The sequence below is a fragment of the Hylobates moloch genome, unplaced genomic scaffold, assembly GCF_009828535.3.
Source record: "Hylobates moloch isolate HMO894 unplaced genomic scaffold, HMol_V3 SCAFFOLD_9, whole genome shotgun sequence".
Lineage (NCBI taxonomy): Eukaryota > Metazoa > Chordata > Mammalia > Primates > Hylobatidae > Hylobates > Hylobates moloch.
The window spans coordinates 12361069-12388445 of record NW_026652284.1 but is presented as its reverse complement, the minus strand read 5'-3'; the positions used below and the strand labels follow the sequence as shown (position 1 = coordinate 12388445).

Sequence of the window (27377 nt, the reverse complement as noted above, 5' to 3'; positions counted from 1 at the left end):
GTGGATCACTTGAGGTCAGGTGTTTGAGTCCAGCCTGGCCAACGTGGTGAAACCCCGTCTCTACTAAAAGTACAAAAATTAGCTGGGTGTGGTGGCAGGCACCTGTAATCCCAGCTACTCGGGAGATGGAGGCAGGAGAATTGCTTGAACCTGGGAGGCGGAAGTTGCATGGTGAGCCGAGATCATGCCACTGCACTCCAGCCTGGGCGACAGAGTAAGACTCTGTCTCAAAAAAACAAAAACAAACAAACAAACAAAATGCAATGGGATCATCGTTGTAGATGTTAGCCTGGACTCAGTATGACTGGTGTCCTTATAGAAAGGGAGAATTTGGACAGACATAGAGACAGACACGCACACCGGGAGAAGGCCATGTAAAGATGAAGGCAGAGGTAGAAGTGCTATACCTACAAACTAAGGAAAGCCAGAGATTCCCAGCAAACCACCGGAGCCAGTGGGGAGGCCTGGAACAGATTCTTCCTACAGCCCCTGGAGGGAACCAGCGCTGCCGATGCCTTGATCTCAGATGTTCAGCCTGCAGAATTCGGAGACAAGCATTTCTGTTGTATAAGCCACCCAGTTGGTGGTATCGTGTTGCAGCCACCCCAGGAAACACCTGCAGGGGATAATGCTAACAGCTCACTTGCCAGAGGCAGGGAGTGGGTTACAGCCTGTAGATTGGGTCCAGCCCTCAAGTTTTGTTTGTTTGTTTTTTGAGACAGAGTCTTACTTTGTCACCCAGGCTGGAGTGCAGTGGCACAATTTTGGCTCACTGCAACCTCCGCCTCCCAGGTTCAAGGGATTCTCCTGTCTCAGCCTCCCAAGTAGCTGAGACTATAGGTGCGCGCCACCACACCTGGCTAATTTTTGTATTTTTAGTAGAGACATGGTTTCACCATATTGATCACGCTGGTCTTGAACTCCTGATCTTGTGATCTGCCTGCCTCAGCCTCCCAGAGTGCTGACATTACAAGTGTGAGCCACTGCGCCTGGCCTCTCAGCCCTCAGATTTTATAATATCCAAATACATTGCTTTCCTTGGTTTTCATGTGGGGAAATAAGCACTAAAACACAAACTGGGCTCTTGTTTTTTTTTTTTTTTTTTTTGGTTGGGGGTCCGCTCTGCTTCCTGCCCCAGAGCAGGCTCCTCCCCTGGCTTCATTTTGTCAATTGTCTGCTTGATTCCAGGCGCTGAGCTGAAAACTCTTGGGCTGCGCAGCCTGATAGAAATAGAATGCAAGCTGCAGAGATAATTTCAGATGTTCCAGCAGCCATATTTAAAACAGAAAAATGAGCAGATGAAATGAACTTGGATATTTTATTTAATCCAGCATATCCAAAATGTCTTCTTTTTTTTTTTTTTGTAATGTAGTTTTTCACTCTTGTTGCCCAGGCCGGAGTGCAATGGTGCAATCTTGGCTTACAGCAACCTCCGTCTCCAGGGTTCAAGCAATTCTCCTGCCTCAGTCTCCTGAGTAGCCGGGATTACAGGCGTATACCACCACACCCAGCTAATTTTGTAGTTTTGGTAGAGACGGGGTTTCTTGGTGTTGGTCAGGCTGGTCTCAGGTGATCCGCCCGCCTCAGCCTTCTAAAGTGCTGGGATTACAGGCATGAGCCACCGTGCTTGGCCCAAAATATCATTTCAACGTGTAATCAATGGAAAAATTAATCATGAGCTATTTTTTCCTTTTTTTTCATATGAAGTCTTCAGAATCGCTCCAGTTTATGTGGAGTGATTCCCCCAGAGAGGAAGCCGAGGTGCAAACAGGTTCATGTAAGTTGGTCACCAGCCAAGAAGTGGCAGAGCTGAGGTGTGACTGCAGGATCTTTGTTGCTGACCGTTTTGTGGCCCCTCAAAGCTCACGTCAGAAACTAGAGTCTCTTAGCCACAAGCTCCCACACTTGCTTCAGGCTGAGAACCAAACTTAGTGAGTCTTTCTGAGTCAGAACCTTGACTTGGAGGGAGGTAAATCAAAGGTGACTTGACCATATTAGTGGAAACCAGGGTGGATTAAACACTTGTTAAAAACAAATTTGACTCCTACCTTCTTCTCCTATGAGAGCTTTTTCTGGAGCAGTGACCCCTCCCTGCTTGTCAGGTATCAAGTCATGTTCTTCCTCGGCTCAGAGCTCTCCAGGGGCTCCTGTATCATGAAGAGCAGAAGTAAAAGTCCTTCCAGAGGCTCACAAGGCCGCCTGTGATCTGTCCTCCTCCTAGTTCCTTTCTGACCGAATTTCTTGCTCTTCTCCCTTCATTCACGCTGGCCTGGGCATCCCAGATTCCTTGTCATTCCTTGAGCTCATCAGGTACCTTCTTACCTCAGGGCCTTTGCACCTGCTACTTCCTCTGCCAGGATGACCTCCCTCTGGGTGTCAGCATGACTCGGCCCCTCCCTGCTCTCAGACCTTTTCTCAAGTGCCACCTTCTCCCTGGGCCTCAGCCCCATTGAACCCTGTACCCCACCATCTGTGGCTCTCCTTCTCTGTCCCCCTGCTCCTCTTCTTCCTCTTGCACCAGTCCCTATGGGTCATGTTATACATTTTACTCATTTACCCATTGTCTGTTTGTTTCACTCAGTTGTAGCCACAAGAGCAGGGCCTTGTCTGTTCTGTTCAGTGTTATAGCCACAGTGCTAGGACTGCACTTGCAGGTAATAGGTGCTCCATACATATGTGTTGAAGGGATGAATGACTCGGTGGGTAGATGCTGGGCCAAGGCAAAGGGAGGAGAAATGGAGAGGAAGAGGCCTCCAGAACTGTCCCCTTGCTGAGAGAAGCCAGTATGGTAAACTGGTTCTTGTTGGATTGTTAGCAACTTGAGGCTTAACCAGAGATAAATGCGGTAAAGACAGAAGGGGGCTGAGCAAGGTGGCTCACGCCTGTAATCCCAGCACTTGGGAGGCTGAGGTGGGAAGATTGCTTGAGCCCAGGAGTTTGAGACCAGCCTGGGAAACATAGTGAAACCCCGTCTCTACAAAAAAATAAAAATAAAAAACAAATAGCTAGGTTTGGTGGCACACACCTGTAGTCCCAGCTACTTGGGAAGCTGAGGCAAGAGGATCACTTGAGGCCAGGATTGTTTGAGGTTACAGTGAGCTAGGATGTTGCCGCTGCACCCCAGCCTGGGTGACAGAACGAGACTCTATCTCTCTCTCCATAATATATATATATATATATCTGATCAGCACTGCTGATCATTGAGGCATGAATTTGTATAGAATCTCAGACATGGCGATGCTTGGATGGGGGTGTTCAGAGAGTAGGAAGGTTGAGGCCCCCAGACCCCTTCTAATCAAAATTTGTAAGCCGTTACCTGGGTTTCCTGTTCATTAGAAAATGCCAGACACTCTTTGTATTCGGAGAGTAAGACTGTGCTGTTATAAGAAAATTGATGTACAACTCTCAAAAGTAGAGACTTGGAAGAACACAATGCCTGCGTGCAGGCACCTGAGGGACTGTCACTGAACACAGGAGACTTGTTCTGACCTCCGAAGATGGGCCCGTGATTGGGAACTACAAGGAAACAGAATTTGATGTACCATAATGAGAACTGTCTAACCGCATTAGGGCCCTGAAAATGGGCTGCCTCTGGGGGGTGATGAGGTTGCCATCACTAGGGGCGTTCAAGCAGAGTCCAAATGACCACTTCTTAGTGGTGCTGCAAGGAGCATCAGGTATTGGGTGGGATTTCTGCCCAGGGTGCTTGAGTCCTGTGATTCTTTCTGGGGTTCCTATCCTGGTTCTGCTGGCAGAAGGAGTAGGTCATGAAGGAGGGTCCAAGGTGCTTATAAATCAGTGATGGCACCTGCTTTGATACCCAGAGCAGTCACTCCTCTTCCTCCCTCCCCCTCCCCACCACGTTCCTTTCTGAACCTAAATAGACAGAGCCCTTAAGCCTGCAGCAGAGGACATGCAAAGCTCCCAGCCTCTTGCACGTCTCAGGTCTCATTCTGTTCACACCGGATCCTTGTCAGAAACTGGATCACCCACCAGCAACCAGAATTGGCTTCTAAATACGTATCATGTACATCTAGTTTATGTTCAGCTCCCCTTGAGCCAGAACACTGAACTTTTACAGCTCTTCCTGTGGGCCCGTGCAGCCTGGGCTCCCAGACATGCTGGGGTTGTCCCACCGTGTGTGTCACCAGCTCATCCTCATTCTTTCCTTCGTGAATATTTGTCATGCTTCTGCTCTGTGCTCCAGAGAGACTGGCTCCAGGATCTTTGTCCCTGACCCTTCTGTGGTCTCAAATCTCATATCAGAAACTTCTATCCCCACCCCCTTGTGTCCATGGCTCCTGCTTTAGGCTGAGAGCCAAACTTAGCTTCCCCACTTCAGAACCTGGCCTCGTAGGGGCTAAACCAAAGGTGACCTGAACATATTAGCAGAAACCAGAGCAGACCAAACACCTGCTGAAAGCAAAGTCAAGTCCAGCTGCCTAGTACATAGCGAGGCTGACCATGGCTCTGCCCTCCTGGAGCCAACATTCCGGAAGACAAATCGCTTAAACTGTAGGGTCATGTAACCTGCCTTTCTTCATTTTCAGGTAGGAAACCACAGCTCAGAGAGACCAAGTGACTTGCAGAAAGCCACACAGCGAACTAGTGAGAAGCCGAGGCAAGAGCCAAGACCCCCAGTTCCTGGTTCAGCACTGCTCCCCTCATATTGCATGACACTCCTTAGAGGGGGATAGATACATCACAGTGGCTAAGAACACAGGCTTTTGATTTCGATCCACCAAGGTTTAAATTCAGTGCCTTTATTTACTGGCTGTGTGAGCCTGGGCAGACTGCTTCACTGCTATGTGCTTCAGTTTTCTTATGTATAAAACATGGACAAAAATATTCACAAGTCTATCATGAGGGCCAGAGAGAGAATCCCTGCAAAAAGCCTACCACATTATATAGCAAGGAAGAAATGAAAAAAAAAAAAAAAAAAAAAGTCTAGCACAGTGCCTGGCACACAGAGCACGTCAACGCCACTGTTATTGTCACTGCAGTCAATCGGTGTTAACACTCAAAGGACTCAGTTCCTGAGGCTCACACTGAGCTACAGATGTGTCTCAATGAGGAACTGCTGAACGTGGGTGGAACTGAGGGTGCGGACAGCTGGCTCCCGGGCTCGGCTGTGCCACTGACTCACTGTGTAACCTGGGGGTATGTGTGAGTTTCTTATCACTGCTGGAACAAACTACCATGTTGTAGGGGCTTAAAATGACACAAATCTGTTACCTTCCAGTTCTGGAGGTCAGATGTCCAAAATGCTTCTTTTTTCTTTCTTGAGATAGAGTCTCCCTCTGTTGCCCAGGCTGGAGTGCAGTGGTGCGATCTTGGCTCACCGCAACTTCCGTCTCCTGGGTTCATGTGGTCCACCTACCTCAGCTTCCCAAAGTGCCAGGATTACAGGCGTGAGCCACCAGGCCCAGCCCAAAATGTGTCTTATAGGCTAAAATCACGACATCTGTGTCCTTTTGCTCTTCCAGGTTAGAGGCTGCTGGCACTCCCCAGCTCTCAGGCACCTCCCCATGACCTCTCAACATCGGCATATCTCTTTCTCCCACTCTGACCCGCCTGCCTCCCTTTTATAAGGACCCTTGTGATTATATCAGGACTGCCTGCAAATCCAGGATAATTCCCCCATCCCAAGAACCTTAATCTAATCACATCGACAAAGCCCCTTCTGCCTTACAAGGCAGCATATTCACAGATTCTGAGGATTAGCATGTGGATGACTTAGGGGGTCAGTCTGGATCTCCTCCAGGGAAGTAACCTCACTTCTGTGTCCCCAACTGTGACAGTAGAAGGTCAGATAATGGCGAGGTCTTCTCCACCTGTGTAGGCTCATTTCTCGTGAAACCTCCCCTTGCCCACCCCAAAGGCCCCACCCCAAGGTCACTTCCCCGTACCGCAACTCTGGCCCTGGCAACAGCAGTTGCTGCAGCATTGAGCCCCACTGAAGACCACCAGGTGTAGATATCTGGTGCTGGGAACCTGGGTCTTCCCTGGTCCCTGCTGCTGGAAAAATTATAAATACAAAAAAAAAGCAACTTGATTTCTGACTTGCCAGGAAAATCAGAATTGCTTTTATTGGTAAATGGTTTTGAAGCTATTTGAAGCATAGAGAGCACTTTGTGAGCTGAGGGTAAGATGCCTGCACTCACAGGAAGATATCCCTGGCATAACTGTCGCACACAGCACAAAGACAGAGGGGGAGTCCCCATCCCAGGGATAGCGTGGCCCCCAGGGAACTCCCAAGAGAGACAGGCCTCATGTGATCAGAGGTTAGGCCTGGGTCAGGGGAGACAGGGGAGTGGCAGAGCAGAGATGCATCACATCTTTTATAATAGAATTGTGAACGCTACATTATATTGGCTTGTCTGCACTTTGAGATCTGCTGGGTCTACAGAGGTGCCAGTTAAACAGGTCCTGGATGAGTAAGAGAAGAATTCATAGAGTTTCAGGGCTGGGTAATGGTATGTTTTTAAAAAGTCCTTTTTTTTTTTTTTTCTTTTTTGAGATGGAGTCTCACTCTGTTTCCCAGGCTAGAAGTGCACTGGTGTGATCTCGGCTCACTGCAACCTCCACCTCCCAGGTTCAAGTGATTCTTGTACCTCAGCCTCCTGAGCAGCTGGGATTACAGGCACCCGCCTCCACGCCCGGCTAATTTTTATATTTTTAGTAGACATGGGGGTTTTGCCATGTTGGCCAGGCTGGTCTCGAGCTCCTGACCTTAGGTGATCCACCCACTTTGGCCTCCCGAAGTGCCGGGATTACAAGCGTGAGCCACCGCACCTGGCCAAAAGTCCTTTTTTTAAGAATGAAAATTTTCTCTATTTTTTGCATTATATTTTTCCTCCAAATAAATGTAACAGCAACATGTTGTCTATCCATGAAATGGATTATTATGCAGCCTTAAAAAGCAAGGGAATTCTGACGTGGACTACAAGACGGATGAACCTTGAGGACATTGTTCTAAGTGAAATTAATCACAAAGGACAAATACTGTATGATTTCACTTGTATGCAGTACCTAGAGTAGTCAAACTCATAGAAGAGAAAGTAGAATAATATTTGCCTGTGCCTGGGAGGAGGGGGAATGGGGACTTAGTATTTAATGCGGACAGAGTTTCAGTTTGGGAAGATGGAAGGAGTTCTGGAGGTGGATGGTGGTGATGGTTGCACAACAATGTGACTGTAACAATGCTAGAGAAACTTTCCATCTGAAAATGGCTAAGATTTGGCTGGGCGCTGGGGCTCGCGCCTGTAATCCCAGCACTTTAGGAGGCCGAGGCAGGCCTCCTGAGGTCAGGAATTCGAGACCAGCCTGGCCAGCATGATGAAACCCTGTCTCTGCTAAAAATACAAAAATGAGCTGGGCGTGGTGGCACATGCCTGTAATCCCAGCTACTCTGGAGGCTGAGGCAGGAGAATCACTTGAACCTGGGAGGCAGAGGTTGCAGTGAGCCAAGATGTCGCCACGGCACTCCAGCCTAAGCGACAGAGGGAGACTCCGTCTCAAAAAAAAAAAAAAAAAAAGAGAAAAAGAAAATGGCTAAGATTTAAATATATCATCTTAGCCACTTTCAAGTGGACAGTTTGTTTCTCTAGCATGAAGCTACCTTCACATTGTTGTGTTATAAATTTTACCATAATTAAAAATATTTTTGGCCGGCCTGGGCAACATGGCTAAACCCTATCTCTACAAATAAATACAAAAAATTAGCCAGGAGTGGGGTCACACATGACTGTTATCCCTGTCACTTGGGAGGCTGAGGTGGGAGGATCGCCTGGGCCCAAGAGGTCGAGGCTGCAGTGAGCTGAGATCATGCCACTGCACTCCAGCCTGGGTGACAGAGTAAGACCCTGTCTAAAAAATAAAAAATAAAAAATTTTGAACTGGATTTTAAAAATACCCCAAGGCAGGGCATCTGATGCTCAGCACAGCTGCTGCGTGAGTGAGGCTGGCTACTTCTGTGTTGTGGGTGCTGTCTTGTGCAGTGTGGAACGTTCCATGGCATCTTTGTCTTCCACCTTCCAGATGCTACTGGCGCTCTACCCAGTGTGACAACCAAAAATGTCTCCAGACATCGACAAATACCCCTGATGGGCAAGATTACCCCCAGCGGAGAACCATTGCCCTGAAGGGTTGTTGGGCAAGAGGGTTACATTAAATGGTAACCGGGAAGTACTCATCATAGTTCCTGATAAATAGCAGGAGTTTCTAGAAATATTACTTCCCAGTAGGATGCCTGCTTGACAGTGTCATGGGAGGGGACACACACACCCCTGAGTATCCTGAGACACAGCATGTCTCTTCTTCCAGCGCGCCGGTGAGCACACCATTATAGATGAATTCGGGACAGTGGGTGCTTTAGAAGGGCAGGCCTGGGAGGGAGCCACAGTGGATGCCTGACCATCCAGAGGCCGTGTGGAGCTCTGAGCACCATGACAGGCTATGGGAGGTACCAGACTCATGGACCCTTCCTGGATTTCCTCACACTGCCTAACCAGAAGGTTCTCTCTAACCAAATCATCCATAGTCACCAGACACAGGCTAGTATCCCTAGTACTCGGCCTGGGGCTCAACTCATAGGAAGTGTTTATTTTGGATGATGGAGCGGGTGGGGGTGGAGGTGGACATGCGGGGGTGATGGTGACATCAGTGGGGATAGTGGAAACTCATGCTTTTTCCCTAAGAGTATAATTTTCTATAAGGCTGGGCACAGCGGCTCACGCCTGTAATCTCAGCACTGTGGGAGGCTGAGGCAGGTGGATCACCTGAGGTCAGCAGTTCAAGACCAGCCTGGCCAACATGGTGAAACCCCATCTCTACTAAAAATACAAAACTTAGCCAGGCATTTTTTGTATTTGCCTGTAATTCCAGCTACTCAGGAGGCCGAGGCAGGAGAATTGCTTGAACCTGAGAGGCGGTGGTTACAGTGAGCCAAAGTCACGCCACTGCACTCCAGCCTGGGCGACAGATCTGCTCATTTCTTACCAGGGAAGGACAGATTACAAAAATCACGTGAACAGTCAGTCGGTTTTCCTTGCTTATGTGTGCGACGTATGTCAGTGTTTTAAGATGAGGGGTGGCACTCAGGCTAGTGTGTGGGATTCAGACACAGGTCACACCCCTGGTGCAGGGTCCCCGTTACTGCACTGCCCCTTCTACAGGGCACACTCTGTGGAGCCAGGACAAGCCAGGGTGAGCCCTTGACCTGAAGCTGCAGGTGCAGCTTCCTCTTAGCAAAATCAGCTTATTACTCAATCAGACGAAGTGTCTGTGGTGGAGACGAGACAGGAGTTTAATTGGGAATTCTCCCCCTATGCAACTGTCGATATTTAATGAAAGTGGTGGTGGAGTCCACAGGTCAGCACTATCAGAAATTAGAGCTGGTGTTCCTGGCACCTCTGTCCCCGGGAAAGAAGCAAGCCCTGCAGTTCCCTCTCGGGCTGCCTCCTTATGAATAACATTTCTCTGCGGCTTGAAGTGGCTGCAGCAGCGACTGTAGCACGTGCAGCTTCCCCAGATGCTCAGAGTGAATTAAGGACCTGGTGCCTGGGAAGAGCACTACACAGGGAGTCAGGAGACCTGGGTTCCAGTCCAGATTCCAAGTGACCTTAGACAAATTGCCCAAGTTCTCTGGGCCTCTCATCTGTAAAATAAAGAAGAGGGGCGGGGAGGGAGAGGAAGTGAGAGATATCAAAGGTGACTTCAGATCTTTTATGATGCTGTGAAACCAAGGCTGGCTGTGGGCGTGAAAGGCCAAAAAGCTGCTCTTATTTCCTGGGCCTTTGGGATTGGAGTTCCTGGAGGCTGGCAAGGAGGGCAGGGGAAGGTGTTCTACCAGCATAGGCTGGGCTCTCTTAGCCAGGGAGGGGAAGGCAGAAGAGAGTGATGGGGAGTACTAAGCTCTTGCCAGGAGCAGAGGGACCAATGCCCAGTGGTCCCTGGAGAACCTTCTATGTTTGTCCTTCCTCTAGGCCATGGAAGGAAGAATCTGCCTTCCCTGGAAGTTGTAGCTGCAGTAATGGCTGCAGGGTATTTTATTGTGTAGATGAGCCACGATTTACTTACTCAGCCCCGGAAGGTTTCCAGTTTTCTCTCCTAGAAGCAATGCTGCTGTGAACAGCCTTGCCCACATTCTTCATGATTTCTCTAAGACACATTCCCACAAGTTGGAGGTTGTGGAAATGGATGGGGTTGGGTGGGCTGGATCCATCATACTTCTCTCCAATCCCCCCTTCGCATGACGGCCTTTCACCTTGGGAAGACTTGCAAAGCTCATGCCATAGCTCCTGGGCAGGCAGTTCACAGAAGGACACATCCAAGTTTCCAGTGAGCACGTAATACAACGTTCAGCTCTCCTAATAATCAGATAAATGCAAACTAAATCAACAATATACCCTTTCATGGCTTATCAGATTGATAAAGATGAAAGAGTGACAAAATCCAGTGTTGGCGCAAGTTCAAGGACTCACCCACAACCTTCAACTTGTGGGAATGTATCTTAGGGAAATAATTAAGAATGTGTTTGGCCAGGCGCGGTGGCTCACGCCTGTAATCCCAGCACTTTGGGAGGCCGAGGTGGGCGGATCACGAGGTCAGGAGTTCAAGACCAGTCTGGCCAACATGGTGAAACCCCGTCTCTACTAAAAATACAAAAATTAGCCAGGCATGGTGGGAAGTGCCTGTAATTCCAGCTTCTCAGGAGGCTGAGGCAGGAGAATTGCTTGAACCCGGGAGGCGGAGGTTGCAGTGAGCTGAGATCCCACCACCACTGTACTCCAGCCTGGGTGACAGAGCAGGACTCCATCTCAGAAAAAAAAAAAAAATGTGTGCAAGGCTGTTCATAGCAGCATTAGTTCTAGGAGAGAAAACTGGAAAGATCCTGGGGTTGGGTAAGTAAATCATGGCTCATCTACACAATAAAATGCCTTGCAGCCATTAAAAATGATATCTTATATTTGTTGAATGGAAAGATGTTCCCAGTATGGTTATCCAACAGAGTGGTGGAGTATATTTCTGCTTGGTAGATTTATGTACACACACACACACACACACACATACACACACACACACACAATCTAGAAAGGTATAAGCCAAGTGTTAACTGTTTTTTTTTTAATTCTCCCTTCTCTTTGATTATTTTTATTGTCTCAGTATATATGTGAGCTTTGCCTAATGAGTGGAGGTAAGAAAACAAAAAAATATTTTTAATGACAAAAAGCACTTACCAGAGCCTGTTGTTAATCTGAGTTACGCAGTTCCCAGGAGGCCAGATCAGGGGAAAGGCCCTGAGGGATCCTCTGGCTGCAGGCCTGTTTGTTGGCAAGGGGCTGGTCCGGTGCAAGAGATTAATCTCAATCTAACATCCGCTGTGTCACTGTCTATTTCTGGAGAATGGCAGCTCTTCACCTTCTCCAGCTCAGGTGTCAGCTCCTAGGGAGAAGTCATCACTCAAGGGGAGGGAGCCCAGACGGGTGGTGACGGGCAGGCCACCAAGCCGCCCTGCACAAGGGAGATGCCTGTCTCTTCTGAATGTGCCCTGGAAGAGAAGGAAGTTGTGGTTATAAGGGGAGGGCGCTGTGGGCCCTGTTCTTCATAGGCCAGAATGAGATGGAGCCCACTTTGGTTTCAGTGGGTTGGAGGTAGACCCATCACAAGACAAAAAAGGTGGGAAGAAGTCAACTTCTCACCAGTTGAGCCTGCCTATTGTGGGGAGGTGAGCTGCATGACTCCTACTGCCTCCCAAAGCCCTTGTGCCACCAAGCACGTGGTTTTATAGAACAACAGGACCCAGTTAAATGATTGTGGCTGTGGGACAAAGGCTGACAGGACAGGAGCCCAATTCATTCTTGAATTCCATTGTCCTAGAATCCATCGGTTGGGTATCTTGAGCGTAAACAACGGAAGCCAACTCTGACTAATGCAGGCAGGGAAGGAATATGTTGCAGGGATGTCAGATAGTTCACAGAATTGAAGAGAAGCCTGGAGAAGCAGGCTCAGAAGAGAATGGGGCAGCTCTGCAGGTGGAGAACGCAGAACCAATGGACAGTTTCTGCAGGATGGGGCTGCTGGCTGGACTGAATGGGTTCCAGCTGTGTATGTTGTCAGTCCACCCAAGACTCAGTACTGGGACAGACAGACTCTGGCTCCGTGTGGATTGGGTACCGACCTCTATGCTAGGAGAGGGCCACACATTTTAAGAAAGTTAGGCTAGGTGCAGTGGCTCACGCCTGTAATCCCAGCACTTTAGGAGGTTGAGGCAGGTGGATCGCTTGAGTCTGGGAGTTCGAGACCAGCCTGGGCAACATAGTGAAATCTTGTCTCTACCAAAAATAAAAAAAATTAGCTGGGCATGGTGGTGCACACCTGTAGCCCCAGTTACTTGAGAGGCTGAGGTGGGAAGATCAGTTGAACCCGGGAGGTGGAGGTTGCAGTGAGCCGAGACCGTGCCACTGCACTCCAGCCTGGGTGACAGGGTGAGACCCTGTCTCAAAAAAAAAAAAAAAAAAAAAAAAGATGTACCAAGACATGCTTCATGGGTGAGAGATGATTGCCCCCAAAAGGAAGCTGGGGAATTGCCTCAGGAGAGATGAAGGGGGAGAAGCCAGAGGGCAACAGGTGGCTATGAAATATGTGATTCCTATAGTGGGTTGAATTGCATCCCCCGAAAAGGCGTGTCCAAGTCCTAAGTCTTGGCGCCTATGAATGTGACCTTATTTGGAAAAAGGGTCCTTGCAAATGTAATTAATTGAAGGATCTGGAGATGAGATCATCCTGGACTGAGGGTAGGACTGTCCTAAATCCAATGGCAGAGGTCCTTGTAAGGGAAAGGCAGAGGGAGACTTGCAAGATGGAGACACAGAGCAGAGGCCGTATGGAGACAGAGGGAGAGGCTGGAGGGAGGCAGCCATAAGCCAAAGGATGTGAAGAATCACCAGAAGAGTTCGAGACCAGCCTGGCCAACATGGCAAAACCCATCTGTACTAAAAATACAAAAATTAGCCAGGCGTGGTGGTGGGCGCCTGTAATCCCAGCTATTCGGGAGGCTGAGGAAGGAGAATCATTTGAACCCGGCAGGCAGAGCTTGCAGTGAGCCTGAACCCGGCAGGCAGAGCTTGCAGTGAGCCAAGACCACACCACTGCACTCCAGCCAGCTGGGTGACAGAGCGAGACTCCTTCTCAAAAAAAAAAAAAAAAAAAAAGAACCATCAGAAGCTGGAGGAGGCCAGGAAGGATTCTCCCCAGAACCTTCGGAGGGAGCCCAGCCTGGCTGACACCTTAATTTCAGAATTCCGGCCTCCAAAACTATGAGAGAATAAATTTGTTTTAAGCCCCTCGGTTTGTGGTGATTTGTAACAGCAGCCCAAAAAACAAACACAGCATGCAACCCCCCTAGAATGACCTTTTAGTGCTCTTTGCCCTGAGTACTCCAGGCTCAGGCCACCAATGGAGGTCGCATGAGCCCCAAACCAGATTGACAAGACATTGTGCAGCTTTGGCATAATTGTAGGACCCTCTGGGTCTTAGTGTCCTGGCAATAACTTGTGCAAGCATTCTTCTTCTTCTTCTTCTTCTTTTTTTTTTTTTTTTTGAGATGGAGTCTCGCTCTCGCCCAGGCTGGAGTACAGTGGCACAATCTTGGCTCACTGCAAACTCCGCCTCCCGAGTTCACGCCATTCTCCTTCCTCAGCCTCCTGAGTAGATGGGACTACAGTCGCCCACCACCACACCCGGCTAATTTTTTGTATTTTAATAGAGACAGGGTTTCACCGTGTTAGCCAGGATGGTCTCGATCTCCTGACCTCATGATCTACCCGCCTCGGCCTCCCAAAGTGCTGGGATTACAGGTGTGAGCCACTGCGCCCAGCCGTATTTTTTTTTTTTTTTTTTTTTAAGATGGGGTTTTGCTCTTGTTGCCCAGGCTGGAGTACAATGGCGTGATCTTGGCTCATCACAACCTCCGCCTCCTGGGTTCAAGCGATTCTCCTGCCTCAGCCTCCTGAGTAGGTGGGATTACAGGCAGGCGCCATCACGCCTGACTAATTTTGTATTTTTGGTAGAGACGGGGTTTCTCCATGTTGGTCAGGGTGGTCTTGAACTCCTGACCTCAGGTGATCCCCCTGCCTCAGCCTCCCAAAGTGCTGGGATTACAGGCGTGAGCCACCGTGCCTGGCCTGTGCAAACATTCTTAAGGCAACAGGGAAGGGTACTGTCTAACTGCATAGGCACTAGGGTGAGACCACCTGATTCTAGATCCTGGCGCTTCCATTCTTAGCTGGATAACCTCAAGCAGGTAACATAACTGTTCAGTTTGCTTGTCTGTGAACCAGGATCATCCCAGTACCAGCCGCAGAGTTTGTTTTGTAGATTAAAGGAGAGCAGGCAATGCAGACTGCTTAGAAGAATATCTGGCATATGGTGAGGGTGCAAGAGAGGTTGGCTGATGCATCTCCACTCTGTTTCCAAAGATCAATGAGAATTTCCACCTCTCAAGAGAGGAAAGCATGAAAACATACACAGCTTCTCTCTACTCCAGAGAGTTGCATGTTACCTGCTGGTGAATCTGGGGGAAAGAACTTTTGTCCTAGAAGGCAGGGGCCTGTGCCGGTCCAGAACCATCAGCCACTGGGGATCCATCTGTCTGATGGGGGAGCTGGTTTCAGAACCCATTTGTGGCCACACATCTAAGCCACGTTCCCTGATCCTGTCTTTATTCATATGTTGATTCAAAAATATTGTTTACAGGTTCTAGTACTAGGAATACAGCAGGTAACAAAACAAAACGATGGACTTCACATAGCCGACATGGGGGTGGGGGAGGAGCAGGGGGGCAGAAAATAAATACCTGTGCAGAGAAAAATAAAGAGGGAACGGGGAGATGGAGGATGATGGGGTGGGGAGCGCGGCTGCTTTGAATGGAGGCAGGGAGGCCTCTTTGAGAAGGTGACTGTCTAGTCACCTGACGAAAGGGAAGGAGCGAGCCAGGCAGAGCAGGCAGGTGCAGAGGCCCTGACAGTGGCCTGCGCGGGGATGTTTGAGGAACAGCAAGCAAGGTGGAGTGGAGGGGTTTAGCAGGGGTGATAGGGACTGTGGATTTCATTTTAAGAGAGCTGGGGAGCCACTGAGGGGTGTTGAGCAGAGGAATGACTAGAGATACTTATAATAAATCTCTCTACACACACGCGCGTGCTGGCTCCCTCTCCCTTCCCTTCCCCTCCCCTTCCCTCCCCTCCCTGCTCCTCCCCTCCCCGCTTCTCTCCTCTCTGTTGGTTCTGTTTCTCCGGAGCACCCTAATATGGGCACCCTCCTCATATATCTGGAGTCAGACACAGGCTCAGTCTGAAACTTCACAAATCTGAACAATGCTAACCACAGGGTTCTCGAGCATGTGCATGGCCCGGTACTGTGGTGAGAGCTTTTCGGATATTCCCTTGTTTCATGTTCACAGTGTCATCTCGAGGTGGCACTCAGGGTGGCTGGGCCTGGCCCAGGGTCACACAGGGACCATGTGGTGGAGTGGTCCAGCCTGGGGTCTGTCCTAACCCTAATGTGGGCAGCATCTCTCCATTCTGTATTTCAGGGCATCCAGGGAGCCCTTCTGACAAGGGTGTCCAGAAGCTGTGCTCCCTGGATGCCTGGTGGCTTCACCTTCCCAGCCTTTCCAGCTCATAGTGGGACCAGAAGGGTGGCTGGAGAGTTCTAGGCCATCTCTTTAGAAGACACTGTGCCTGGGCTGGGTGTGGTGGCTCACGCCTGTAATCCCAGCACTTTGGGAGGCCGAGGCAGGTGGATCACCTGAGGTCAGGAGTTTGAGACCAGCCTGGCCAAGGTGAAACCCCATCTCTACTAAACATACAAAAATTAGCTGGGCGTGGTGGCATTCACCTGTAATCCCAGTTACTCGGGAGGCTGAGGCAGGAGAATTGCTTGAGCCCAGGTGGCAGAGGTTCCAGTGAGCCGAGATCACACAACTGCACTCCAGCCTGGGCTACAGAGCAAGACTCTGTCTCAAAATTAAATAAATAAATTAATAAAATTAAAAAAAAAAAAAAAAGACACTGTGCCTCGAGGGAGCTTGTTGGGAGGGGCTGGGCCAGGCTGGTGCAGCCCCAGGTCTCATGCCTGGGAGAGTGGGAGGCACGATGCAGTGGCCAAGCTCCAGAGCCAGACCAGCTGGGGTCAGGCCCAGCTCCGGCATTTCCCTGCTACGTGGCCCTGGGCAAGTCACTTGCCCTCTCTGTGCCTCAGTTTGGTCAGCTGTAAGATGGGGGTACTTATAGTGGCCTTCCGATCAGGTTGGCCTGAGGAATAAACAAGGCTAGTACGTTTTGTGAAGCTTCGAGTGTGCCAGGCACACACCAGGTGCTGTGAAGTATTGGCTTTCCTTCGCTATTCTTAACTTAGACAGCTGAAGGGATGGGTCGGGAAGAGGAGAACATTCCAAGGTCAAGTAGGAACATCGCAGGGATCCCATCGTCACCTCCATGTGCCACATGCCAGCCCATCCTTCCACTGTCCTGCTGATCCAGCCCCCAAAGCCCCCTCTGTGAGCTTGCCCTTGACCTGTCTTGTGGGGCTTTGCACTTTTTTTTTCTTTTTTCCTTTTTTTTTTTTTCAAGATAGAGTCTTATTCGGCAGCGCAAGCTGGAGTGCAGTGGCGTGATCTCGGCTCCCTGCAGCCTTTGCCTCTGGGGCTCAACCGATTTTCCTGTCTCAGCCTCCCAAGTAGCTGGGACTAGAGGCGTGCACCACCACACCTGGTTAGTTTTTTTGTTATTTTTAGTAGAGACGGGGTTTCACCATGTTGCCCGGGGTGGTCTCGAACTCCCGTGTTCAGGCGATCCACCCGCCTCGGCCTCCCAAAGTGCTGGGGTTACAGGTGTGAGCCACCGTGCCTGGCCAGGCTTTGCACTTTGTACTTTAAGTGTCCTCTTTTGTGCCTGTATCCCAATGCCTCTCTTGTAAGACCTAAGCTCCATGAGGCCAGGGCCACCTCTCTCTGTCTCTCTCTCTTCCTCCCTCTCTCCCTGCCTTCCTTCCATCCTCCCTTCCTTCCTTCCTTTTGTATCCTGCATGGCATGTAGCATAAAGCCTCACCTGTTTTGCTTAATGCATGAATTAAAGGAAGCCATTTAATAACGAAATGTCTATTTATTGACTAAAAATAGGCCCATCTTAGAAGGTTATACTATCTTAGTCTTCTCAGGCTGCCATAAGAAAACACCATAGATTGGTGGTTTAACAAGCACGCATTTGTTTCCTCACAGTTTTGGAGGGCGGAAGTCTGAGATCAGGGTGCCAGCACGGCTGGGTTCTGGAGAGGGCTCTCTTCCTGGCTTGCAGACGGTCGCCTTCTTTCTGGCTCCTCACATGGCAGAAAGAGAGAAAGAAAGTGAGAGACAGAGACAGATTGGGAGAGCTCTCTGGTGTCTCTTATAAGAACACATTGGCTGGGCGCGGTGGCTCATGCCTGTAATCCCAGCACTTTGGGAGGCTGAGGCGGGCAGATCACAAGGTCAGGAGATCGAGACCATCCTGGCTAACAAAGTGAAACCTTGTCTCTACTAAAAAAATACAAAAAAAATTAGCCGGGCATGGTGGCGGGTGCCTGTAGTCTCAGCTACTCTGGAGGCTGAGGAAGGAGAATGGTGTGAACCTGGGAGGCGGACCTTGCAGTGAGCCAAGATCATGCCACTGCACTCCAGCCTGGGTGACAGAGCGAGACTCCGTCTGAAAAAAAAACAAAAATAAAAACATAAGAACACTAATCCCTGGCCAGATGCCGTGTCTCACATCTGTAGTCCTAGCACTTTGGCAGGCCAAGGTGGGTGGATCACTTGAGGTCAGGAGTTTGAGACCAGTCTGGCCAACATGGTGAAACCCCGTCTGTACTAAAAATACAAAAATTAGCTGGGCATGGTGGTGCATGCCTGTAATCCCAGCTACTTGGGAGGCTGAGGCAGGAGAATCGCTTGAATCCGGGAAGCAGAGGTTGTGGTGAGTCGAGATTGCGCCACTGCACTCCAGAGTAGACTCCATCTTGTGGGGGGTGCGAAGGAAGAACACTAATCCCATCAGGACAGCCACACCCTAATTACCTAATCTCATCTAACCCTAACTGCCTCCCAGAGGCCTCACCTCCAAATACCATCACACTGGGGGCTAGGGCTTCCACATATGCATTTTACGGATCTAAATGTTTAGGCCATAATAGCCACCTAATGGCTGGGCCTGGTGGCTCACACCTTTAATCTCAGAGCTTGGTGAAGCTGAGGTGGGAGGATTGCTTGAGGACAGCAGTTGGAGACCAGCCTGGGTGTATTAGTCTGTTCTCATGCTGCTAATAAAGACATACTTGAGACTGGGAAATTTATAAAGGAAAGAGGTTTAATGGACTCACAGTTCGACATGGCTGGGGAGGCCTCACAATCATGGTGGAAGATGAAGGAGGAGCAAACTCACATCTTACACGGTGGCAGGCAAGAGCACATGTAGAGGGGAATTCCCATTTATGAAAACATCATGGTACTGAGACTTATTCACAACCAGGAGAACAGTATGGGGGAAACCTACCAACCCCGTGATTCAATTATCTCCACCTTAACAGTTAGGGATTATTACAATTCAAGGTGACATTTGGGTAAGGACACAGCCAAACCATATCACTGGGCAACATAGCAAGACCCTGTCTTTACAAAAAAATTTAAAAGTCTACATAATAGCTATATACTTAGTAGAGCATTTCAGTCTAAAGCAGTGATCCTCAGTTTTTTTTTTTTTTTAGACGGAGTTTCACTCTTATTACCCAGGCTGGAGTGCAATGGCCTGATCTCAGCTCACTGCAGCCTCTACCTCCTGGGTTCAAGCAGTTCTCCTGCCTCAGCCTCCCAAGTAGCTGGGATTACAGGCATGCGCCACCATGCCCAGCTAATTTTTGTATTTTTAGTGCAGATAGGGTTTCGCCATGTTGGCCAGGCTGGTCTCGAGCTCCTGACCTCAGGTGATCCACCCGCCTCAGCCTCCCAAAGTGCTGGGATTACAGGCATGAGCCACCGCGCCTGGACTGGAGACAGTTTTGATTGTCACACTGGGTGGGGGATGTTGCTGGCATCTGGTAGGTGGAGGCCAGGGATGCTGCTAAACATCCTACAGGACACAGGACAGCCCCTATGTCAAAAAATGATCCTATCCCAAATGTCAGTAACGGCCAAGTTGAGAAACCCTGGTCTAAACAAAGGTCCCCTAGGTGAGAAGAGGGGACCCTGGAGTCTGCCTTTGCCAAGTCCAGAGTTGTGCTGTTGGCTTCACAGCCTTTATAGACAGCTTTTGTAGCAATACCCTCAGCCTTGTGCTGGGCCCTCCCTGCCTGGCAGACTCTCTTTGTCCAACTCTTCTTATTTCTCTGCCCTTTGTGAGCTATGAAAGCTCATCAAGTCAGTGGATCTTATCATGAAAGCCCCACTAAGCACTGCCATTCCGAAGTCCCTGCCCCTGGTGGGCTTGTGTGCACCGTTTTTCAAACAAGCCCATTTCTTCTAGCCACAGAGAAATGTGAGATGACATTTTCTAAAATTATCACTTTGTAAAAATGCCAAGATGAGTCTCAAGGCACAAAGAACATTGTGGAAATCAGAACTGACTTGGGAAGTGGTGGCTTGCAAAGGTTGGATTTAAACGGGAGGCGCCATGGACTTATGTTGTTGGGTTGTGGTGGTTTTCCAGCTGATACCGCTTCCTGAAGATGAGGATTTCTAGAAAATTTCTCCAGCTAAATAATGATCTGTCACTAGTTTGGAGGCTGCAAATAATCTGCTGGCTTTAGAAACCGTCTGTGCTTCACACAGTCTGTTGGTGTCCATCTTATTTATTTTCATATCATTTTTGGCTGGGGTGGGCTGTTAGGAAGCAGATTGATTGATGTTTTTCCATTTTTTCATTGAAGACATCAGTGTCTGCAAAAAAAAAAAAAAAAAAAAAGCCCCAGTATAACTTTGTTTTAAAGTGCTCCTGTTTTTATTTTTAGTTTTTAAAAGATAAAGCTCTCCTGTTTTATTCAAATGCATTTAAAATTCTCAGGAGAAGTTTGGCCTCTTTAAGAAAAAGAAAGAGTCAAAAACAGTAATCAAGTGTAAATTGGGGAGGCCTGCAGACCTCTGGTCCAGCTAATTCCTTGGGTATATAAAGCAGACACTGATTCCGGGAGAGGAGGGAACGCAGAGTCTGGTTGCTAGGCAATGGTTCCCATGGGACAGAAGCATCCATGGGTTGGCTGTAGACTACATAAAAGATGGGGCAGGACAGAAGGAAGGAGGATGCTCAGACCCTATTCCTCCATCTTCTGTTTCTGAGATGGAGAAAAAAAGGCACACAAAACCCCCTATGGTGGTTGCAGGGTTGCTGTGTAATTAGCAGGGCTGCTTTTTCCAGGACAGAAGCCTGCTAATTATTGAGGTGTGAAGAAATCATTTCAACTTTCACATAATGCTGGAAATGGGTTAAGGGTCAGCTTTATGAAACCTGGAAGCACTAAAAAAGAGAGCAAGTGAAGGTTTTCCTGAGAGTTGAACAAAGCCAGAGGCAAGCGGAGGCTGAAGGCAGTTGAGCTTCATGTCAAAATGGCGTCCTTGCATCTCTCTCTCTCTCTGGCTCTTCTCACTGAGAAAAGGGCACCTTGTTAATCAAAGGATAAGAGTAAGCTTCCACAGCCAAGTGGCTGGGTTCAAATCCTGGCTTCATCACTGTGAAGCTGCATTGCCAAAGGCAAGCTATGCAAATGCTCTCAGTTTTCTCATCCATGAAATGGACATAACAACAGCACTTACCTCATAAGATTGTTGTGAGTAAAAACGTGTGTAGCGATTAGAACAAGATCTGCACGGAGTAAGTGCAACATGACTGTTAGTTACTACTCTATTTATTTTTCTCTCCTCTTCCAGATCAGAAACAAAAGATCTGAACTCTTTATGCATTCTAATACAATTCATTCTCTTATAACCGAGGTTTGTAAAATCATGGTCATCATTTGAATTTGTACATAGCTTATATTGTGTATCAGTCAGGATGATTATGCTTGGTAACAAACAGCTTTAGCAGCTCTGTACAACATAAGCTATTTCTTTGGTTCATGTCCAAGGAGGGCTGGTAATGGCGATGAGGGGGCTCCGTTCATAATATTTATTCAGAGACCTTAACCATCAGGGGCTTTATCTCAACACATGGTATGTTTCTCACCTAAGCTGATGCTAAATTCTCCTATGTTCACTCAGCTACCCCTGGCTACATTGTGTTCCCCGAATGCTGAGCTCTTTCCCAACATTTCTTTTTTTTTTTGACACAGGGTCTCACTGTTGTCTGGGCTAGAGTGCAGTGGCGTGATCATAGCCTCAGTCTACCAGGCTCAAATGATCCTCCTGCCTCAGCTTCCTGAGTAGCTTGAACTACGGGTGTGTACCACCAGACCTGGCTAATTTTTAAATTTTCTGTAGAGACAGGGTCTTGCTATGTTGCTCAGGCTGGTCTCGAACTCCTGAGCTCAAGTGAGTCTCTCATCTTGGCCTCCCAAAGTGTTGGGATTATAGACATGAGCCACCACACCCAGCCTCTTTCCCAGCTTCTTGTCTCTGCCTAGAATGTTCTTCTCATGGCTAGTTTCATCTCATCCTTTTGACCTTAGCTGAAATAATACCTCCTGACCACCCCTTCTAAAGACAATTCTTTGTCCCAGACTTTCTTTATCATTCTACCCTGACGTTTCACCCTAAACATTTTACATATGTCTTGAACTATTCATTTATTGTCTAAAATGTAAGCTGAATGAAGGCAAAGGCTTTGTTTTGTTTCCTGCTGTATCCCCAGGGCCTCGTACATGGCAAATACTCAAAAATATCTGTGGCATAAATGAATGTCTATCTTCTTGCACTAGAATTTACACTCTCTGAGGGTAGAGGACTTAGTTGCCTTGTATATCACCAACCCGGTTGTTGGCCCAAGAGAAGTACAAATTCAAGCCTGGGCAACATGGTGAAATCTCATCTTCAATACATTCTTTTTTTTTTTTGAGATGGAGTCTCGCTCTGTCGCCCAGGCTAGAGTGCAGTGGGGCTATCTCGGCTCACTGCAGCCTTCGCCTCCTGGGTTCAAGTGATTCTTGTGCCTCAGCCTCCCGAGTAGCTGGAATTACAGGAGCACACCACCATGCCTGGCTAATTTTGTATTTTGTATTTTTAGTAGAAACAGGGTTTCACCATGTTGGCCAGGCTGGTCCTGAACTCCAGACCTTAAGTGATCCATCCACCTCGGCCTCCTAAAGTGCTGAGATTACAGGTGTGAGCCTCCACGCCTGACCAATATGTTCTTATTAAATGAATAAATGAGCATATGGAGAGCCACCTCTCATGGTGCCCAGTTTCTCACGTCTCAGGCAAGTCTCCCTTTTGATTCATATAAGCAGATGGAGGGTACAGAATCCACCTGTCTGTAATTCTCAAAGCTGCCTTCTACTGCACTTGATGGCAGGTGGGATTCCCCAAAAGCAGTAGTTTAGTGATAAGGGAACCATCCTCGGGAGGTGTCTCTAAAATGTTATAAGCCCATTATGCTAAGATACCACCAGCTGACTGGCAACTTCTGTCACTGTCATGTGATGGCAGCCACGGGAAGAAAGCATCAGTTTCCTGTGTCTGTATCACCTGCATCCCTGGCGCTTTTCTTCTTGGCTTTCTTCCCCTTTCCTCTTCGTTTTGGAGACACAGTGGCTACAGGCCAAGTCTCTGGAGACAGTTTGCTTGACTTGTAATCCAGGCTCAGCCACATACTAGCTGTACAGCTTTGGGCAAGTTACATGACCACTCTGAGCCTGTTCCCCCATCTGTAAAATGGGGATGATAATGGAACCCACCCCCATGGAGTGGTTGTAAGGATTAAATGAATCAATATAGCCAAATGCTTAGAACAGTACCCGGCCTGTGGTAAGGCCCATGTAGCATGTATGTGTTATTAATTATAAAGCTCTCGCTCAGCACACACTCACTTGTGGTCTTTTTCTAGGCTGGAGGGTTTGAAATGTCTTCATAAATTAGTCAAACACTCTTCAAGTAAAATTGGGAAGACAATCCTAACATATAAAACACAGTTTTAAAGGGCTCCTCTAAGGCCAGGCGTGGTGGCTCACACCTGTAATTCCAGCACTTTAGGAGGCCGAGGTGGGCAGATCACTTGAGGCCAGGAGTTTGAGACTAGCCAGGCCAACATGGTGAAACTTCATCTCTACTAACAATATAGAAATTAGCTAGGTATGGTGGCGCACACCTGTGATCCCAGCTACTCGGGAAGCTGAGGCACAAGAATCACTTGAACCCAGGAGGTGGAGGTTGTAGTAAGCTGTGATTGTGCCACTGCATTCCAGCCTGGGCAACAGAGCGAGACTCTGTCTCAAAAATAAATAAATACATAAATTTTAAAAAAAAGGGCTCCTCTGGTCCTAGTGGAAGTGAGTGTCCTAGAAGTTCTCAAACCCCTTGCCAACCTCCTCTGACAACTAGAAAATAATGCTTCTTGAAGTGGGTCTCAGGATCCACAGCATCAGAATCACCTGGTTATTAAAAGTACTTATTAAACATGCAGAGTTTAGGGCCCCACCCCAGACCTACTGAATCAGATTCCCCATGGGTGGTGCCTTGGAACCTGCATTTTAACAGTCTTTAGGTGATTCCTAAGCACATGGAAGCTTCCTCCAAGCTTCCAAGTACCAAGCACTATTTGAAGGCCACCTTCAGATACACCCTTATGTTCTCCACCCCTGTCAAGGGAAAATCCTTTTGGGGTTGTGGGGTTCCTACAATACAATGCTAACCCTCCTTTCACTTCCACTCAGAGGACAGTGAAGAGGAAGATAGTATCTAACTTGGAAAATGGCACTACCAAGTGAAGGGTCTGTCCACTAGTTGGCACTGACCCATCCCACTGCATCTGCCCCAACCTCCACTCCTGCTACTAGCCGGGTCTGGATTAGGGTCTACAGAGGTCCTAAACCCGAAACAGATAATGGTGCCCTTCTATCCCCGCTCTGAGTAATTCAAAATCAAAAGAGTACTAAGCCTGGCTGGGCATGGTGGCTCATGCCTGTAATCCTAGCACTTTCGGAGGCCAAGGTGGGCGGATCACCTGTCCAGGAGTTCAAGACCAGCCTGGACAACGTGGTGAAACCCCATCTCTACTAAAAATACTAAAATTAGTCAGGTGTGGTGGCGCACGCCTGTAATCCCAGCTACTCGGGAGGCTGAGGCAGGAGAATCACTTGAACCCAGGAGGTGGAGGTTGAGGTGAGCCGAGATCATGCCATTACACTCCGGCCTGGGCAACAGAGACTCCATCTCAAAAACAAAAAACAAAAAACAGAAAAAACCAAAAAGAGGCCAGGTGCAGTGGCTCACACCTGTAATCCCAGCACTTTGGGAGGCCGAGGTGGGTGGCTCATGAGATCAGGAAATCGAGACCACCCGGCCAACACGGTGAAACCCCATCTCTACTAAAAATACAAAAAATTAGCTGGGCGTGGTGGCAGTCGCCTGTAGTCCCAGCTACTCAGGAGTCTGAGGCAGAATGGCATGAACCCAGGAGGCAGAGCTTGCAATGAGCCAAGATCTCGCCACTGCACTCCAGCCCGGGCGACAGAGCAAGACTCAGTCTCAAAAAAAAAAAAAAAAGAAAAACCTGAAAATAGGTCAGTGAAGACCAGCACATTCCAATTTTTTCCCATGGTGATCACTCTAAGGCTTTTTTTTTTTTTTTTTAGTTTAAATTCCGTTTAAATAAGTCTTTTACCCCCTTTTATTTTTGGGAGGATGCTTGCACATTACTGGCTTTGTAAGCACCTGCCTTGTCAACTTTTAGGCAACCTTGAGCTGCAGTCTAAATCTCTCTCTCCTCTGCCTGCCTTTTCTCAGGCCTCGATGAAATCCAGTGCTCCCTGCCCATGGAGAGCAGGAGGGTATCCCTGCGTGAGCTGTCGGAGGCCAGCTTCAGCGAGTGTAGGTTCAGCCTGTCACTCACAGACCTCTTCATCATCATTTTCTCCGGCGTGGCCGTGTCCATTGCGGCCATCATCTCCAGCTTCTTTCTGGCCACCGTGGTGCAGTGCTTCCAGAGGTGTGCACCCAACAAAGATGCGGAGGATGAAGATGAGGACGAGGATGACTGAGCCACCTCCTCCCTCCCGCTCCTTACTCTCCAGCACTGAACCCGAAGCTTTCTCCAAGAAGAGAGGGAAATGCTGAAAATGGAAAAGCATTGGCCACCGTCCGTGAAACGAACAGAGCCTGTTCCATGTCTTGGCCCCTGGGTACACCTGGGACCACCGATCTCAGAGTTTAGAATCAGCAGAGCACAGAAGCCCAGGAAGGATGGAGGGAATTATTCCTGGAGCATAACCTGCCTCTCAGATTGAGGTGTGTGTTGGGGGAGAAGATGACCAAGTCAGCCTTCATGGCTGATGACTAAAAGCCTCCCCCAGGAGATATGAAGACTGGCAGCTTTCAATGGCAAAGATGATTTTATGCCATTCTTTTTCTGACCTGTACTGGGAGATCATGGAACATCTGCCTTCCTCCCAAGAAATAGCAGCTCAAACAGTGGAGATTCAAATTCAGATCATTCACCACAAGAATGAGAACCTTGATCCTTATATAATAGGCCTCAGCAACCTTGGGGTGTTACACTGAGAACTAATAAACTCGTGTGCAATAAACTAAATGTTTATGTTCCCCCAGATTTTATATGTTGAAACCTAATCCCCAATGTGATGGTATTTGGAGGTGGGGCTTTTGGGAGGTGATTAGGTTTAGATCATGTCATGAGGATGGGGCCCAAATGATGGGATTAGTGCCCTCATGAAAGGTGGCCCCAGAGAGCTCCTTCACCCCTCCAACACTTGAGGATGCAGCAAGAAATCAGCCGCCCATGAACCGAGAAGCAGGCCCTCACCAGAACCCAACCATGCTGGCACCCAGATCTCAGACTTCCAGCCTCCAGAACTGGGAGAAATAAATAAATATCTGTTGTTTGTAAGCCACTCAATCTCTGGTATTCTGTTATAGTGGTCGAAATGGACCCATGAAGAAGCTAAGAACTGGTCAGAGGGTGTCTGTTGTTAATTTTGGTAAGCTGGTTGGGAAAACTTTGACTTGACATAACTCAAACCCTGATCTTTATCCTAAGCGGTAGCGACTTGTAGAGGAAGGATTAGTTGCTTTGTACAGTTGTGATGGTCTCTCTGCTCAGCATCATTTTTCCTTCTGAAGGACAGACAGGTTGTTCTCCTCCATCACCCACTTCCTGAGTCCCTTCCCGGCTACTCTCTATGTCAGCACAGTTCTAGATCTCCGGAACTTTTGGTAAACTTGCCCGGAGGCCAGGATTCCAATCAACATGTTGCACTGGATCAACCAAATGCTTAAACAAACAAACAAACAAAACACTGGGACTTGGGCTCTGAAAAACTTCCATCAGTGGCCCTTAGGGTGTATGTGACATTGCTTTGGTGCACAGGCTATGACAGGCACCAAAAAAAGTATTTTCCAGGATGTGGAATGCAGCACTTTGGTTCAGAGACAATATGAAACAAACAAGTCTTAACACCCCAGTGGGTTAATACAAGATAGCTTGTGCTAGCAGCATTGGATGAGGCTGGGGGCTGAGACTTGGATGAGGGCCTCACACCAACTCTCGAGATATTTTTGAGAATCGTTTCTCCATTGTTTCCTATCATATATTCCTGGTTCTTTCCTCCTTTGCTCCCTTCCATCTTTGCCCTCATAAATAGCTATCGAGTGCTTGAGTGCCAGGTACTGGTCCAGGCACTGTGGCTATGCATTGGATAGGAAACACAGGTTCCCTGCTCTCTTGTGTGTTATATTCTTATGGGTAGAACATAAAACAAGCAGGGAAACAAAACTACCATTGCAGGTAGAGATAAGTATCATTAAGGAAATAAACGAGGTCCTTTGACAGAGAGTCACTGGGAGAAGACACTCCAGCGGAGGTAGTGGGGTGTGTTAGGGTTCTCCAGAGAAACAGAACCAAAAGCAGACAGACAGAAAAAGAGATTTATTGTAAGGAATTGGCTCAGGAGATGATGGAGGCTGAGATGTCCCATGATCTGCAGTTGGTGAGCTGGAGACAGGAGAGCTGATGGTGTAGTCCCAGGCCAAGGGCAGGAGAAGACTCAGCTCAGCAGTCAGGCAGAAAAACAGTGGATTCTTCCTTCCTCCACCTTTTTGTTGTATTGAGGCCCTTATTGGATTAGATGAGGCCTGACACATTGGGGAGGGCCATCTGCTTTACTCAGTCCACCTGTTCCAATGTTAATC

At 48.4% G+C, this 27377-nt stretch overlaps 1 protein-coding gene across 1 annotated transcript in view; it reads left to right on the top strand.

Moving 5' to 3' along the window:
* LRRC38 (leucine rich repeat containing 38) overlaps nucleotides 1-26080 on the top strand; it is a 42677-nt gene extending 16597 nt beyond the window's left edge. Inside the window, exon 2 of the mRNA XM_032758979.1 lies at nucleotides 24957-26080. Coding sequence (XP_032614870.1) covers nucleotides 24957-25210 — 254 coding nt within the window. The 3' untranslated portion in view covers nucleotides 25211-26080. The remainder of the gene's footprint in view (nucleotides 1-24956) is intronic.
* The last annotated feature ends 1297 nt before the right edge of the window (nucleotides 26081-27377 follow it).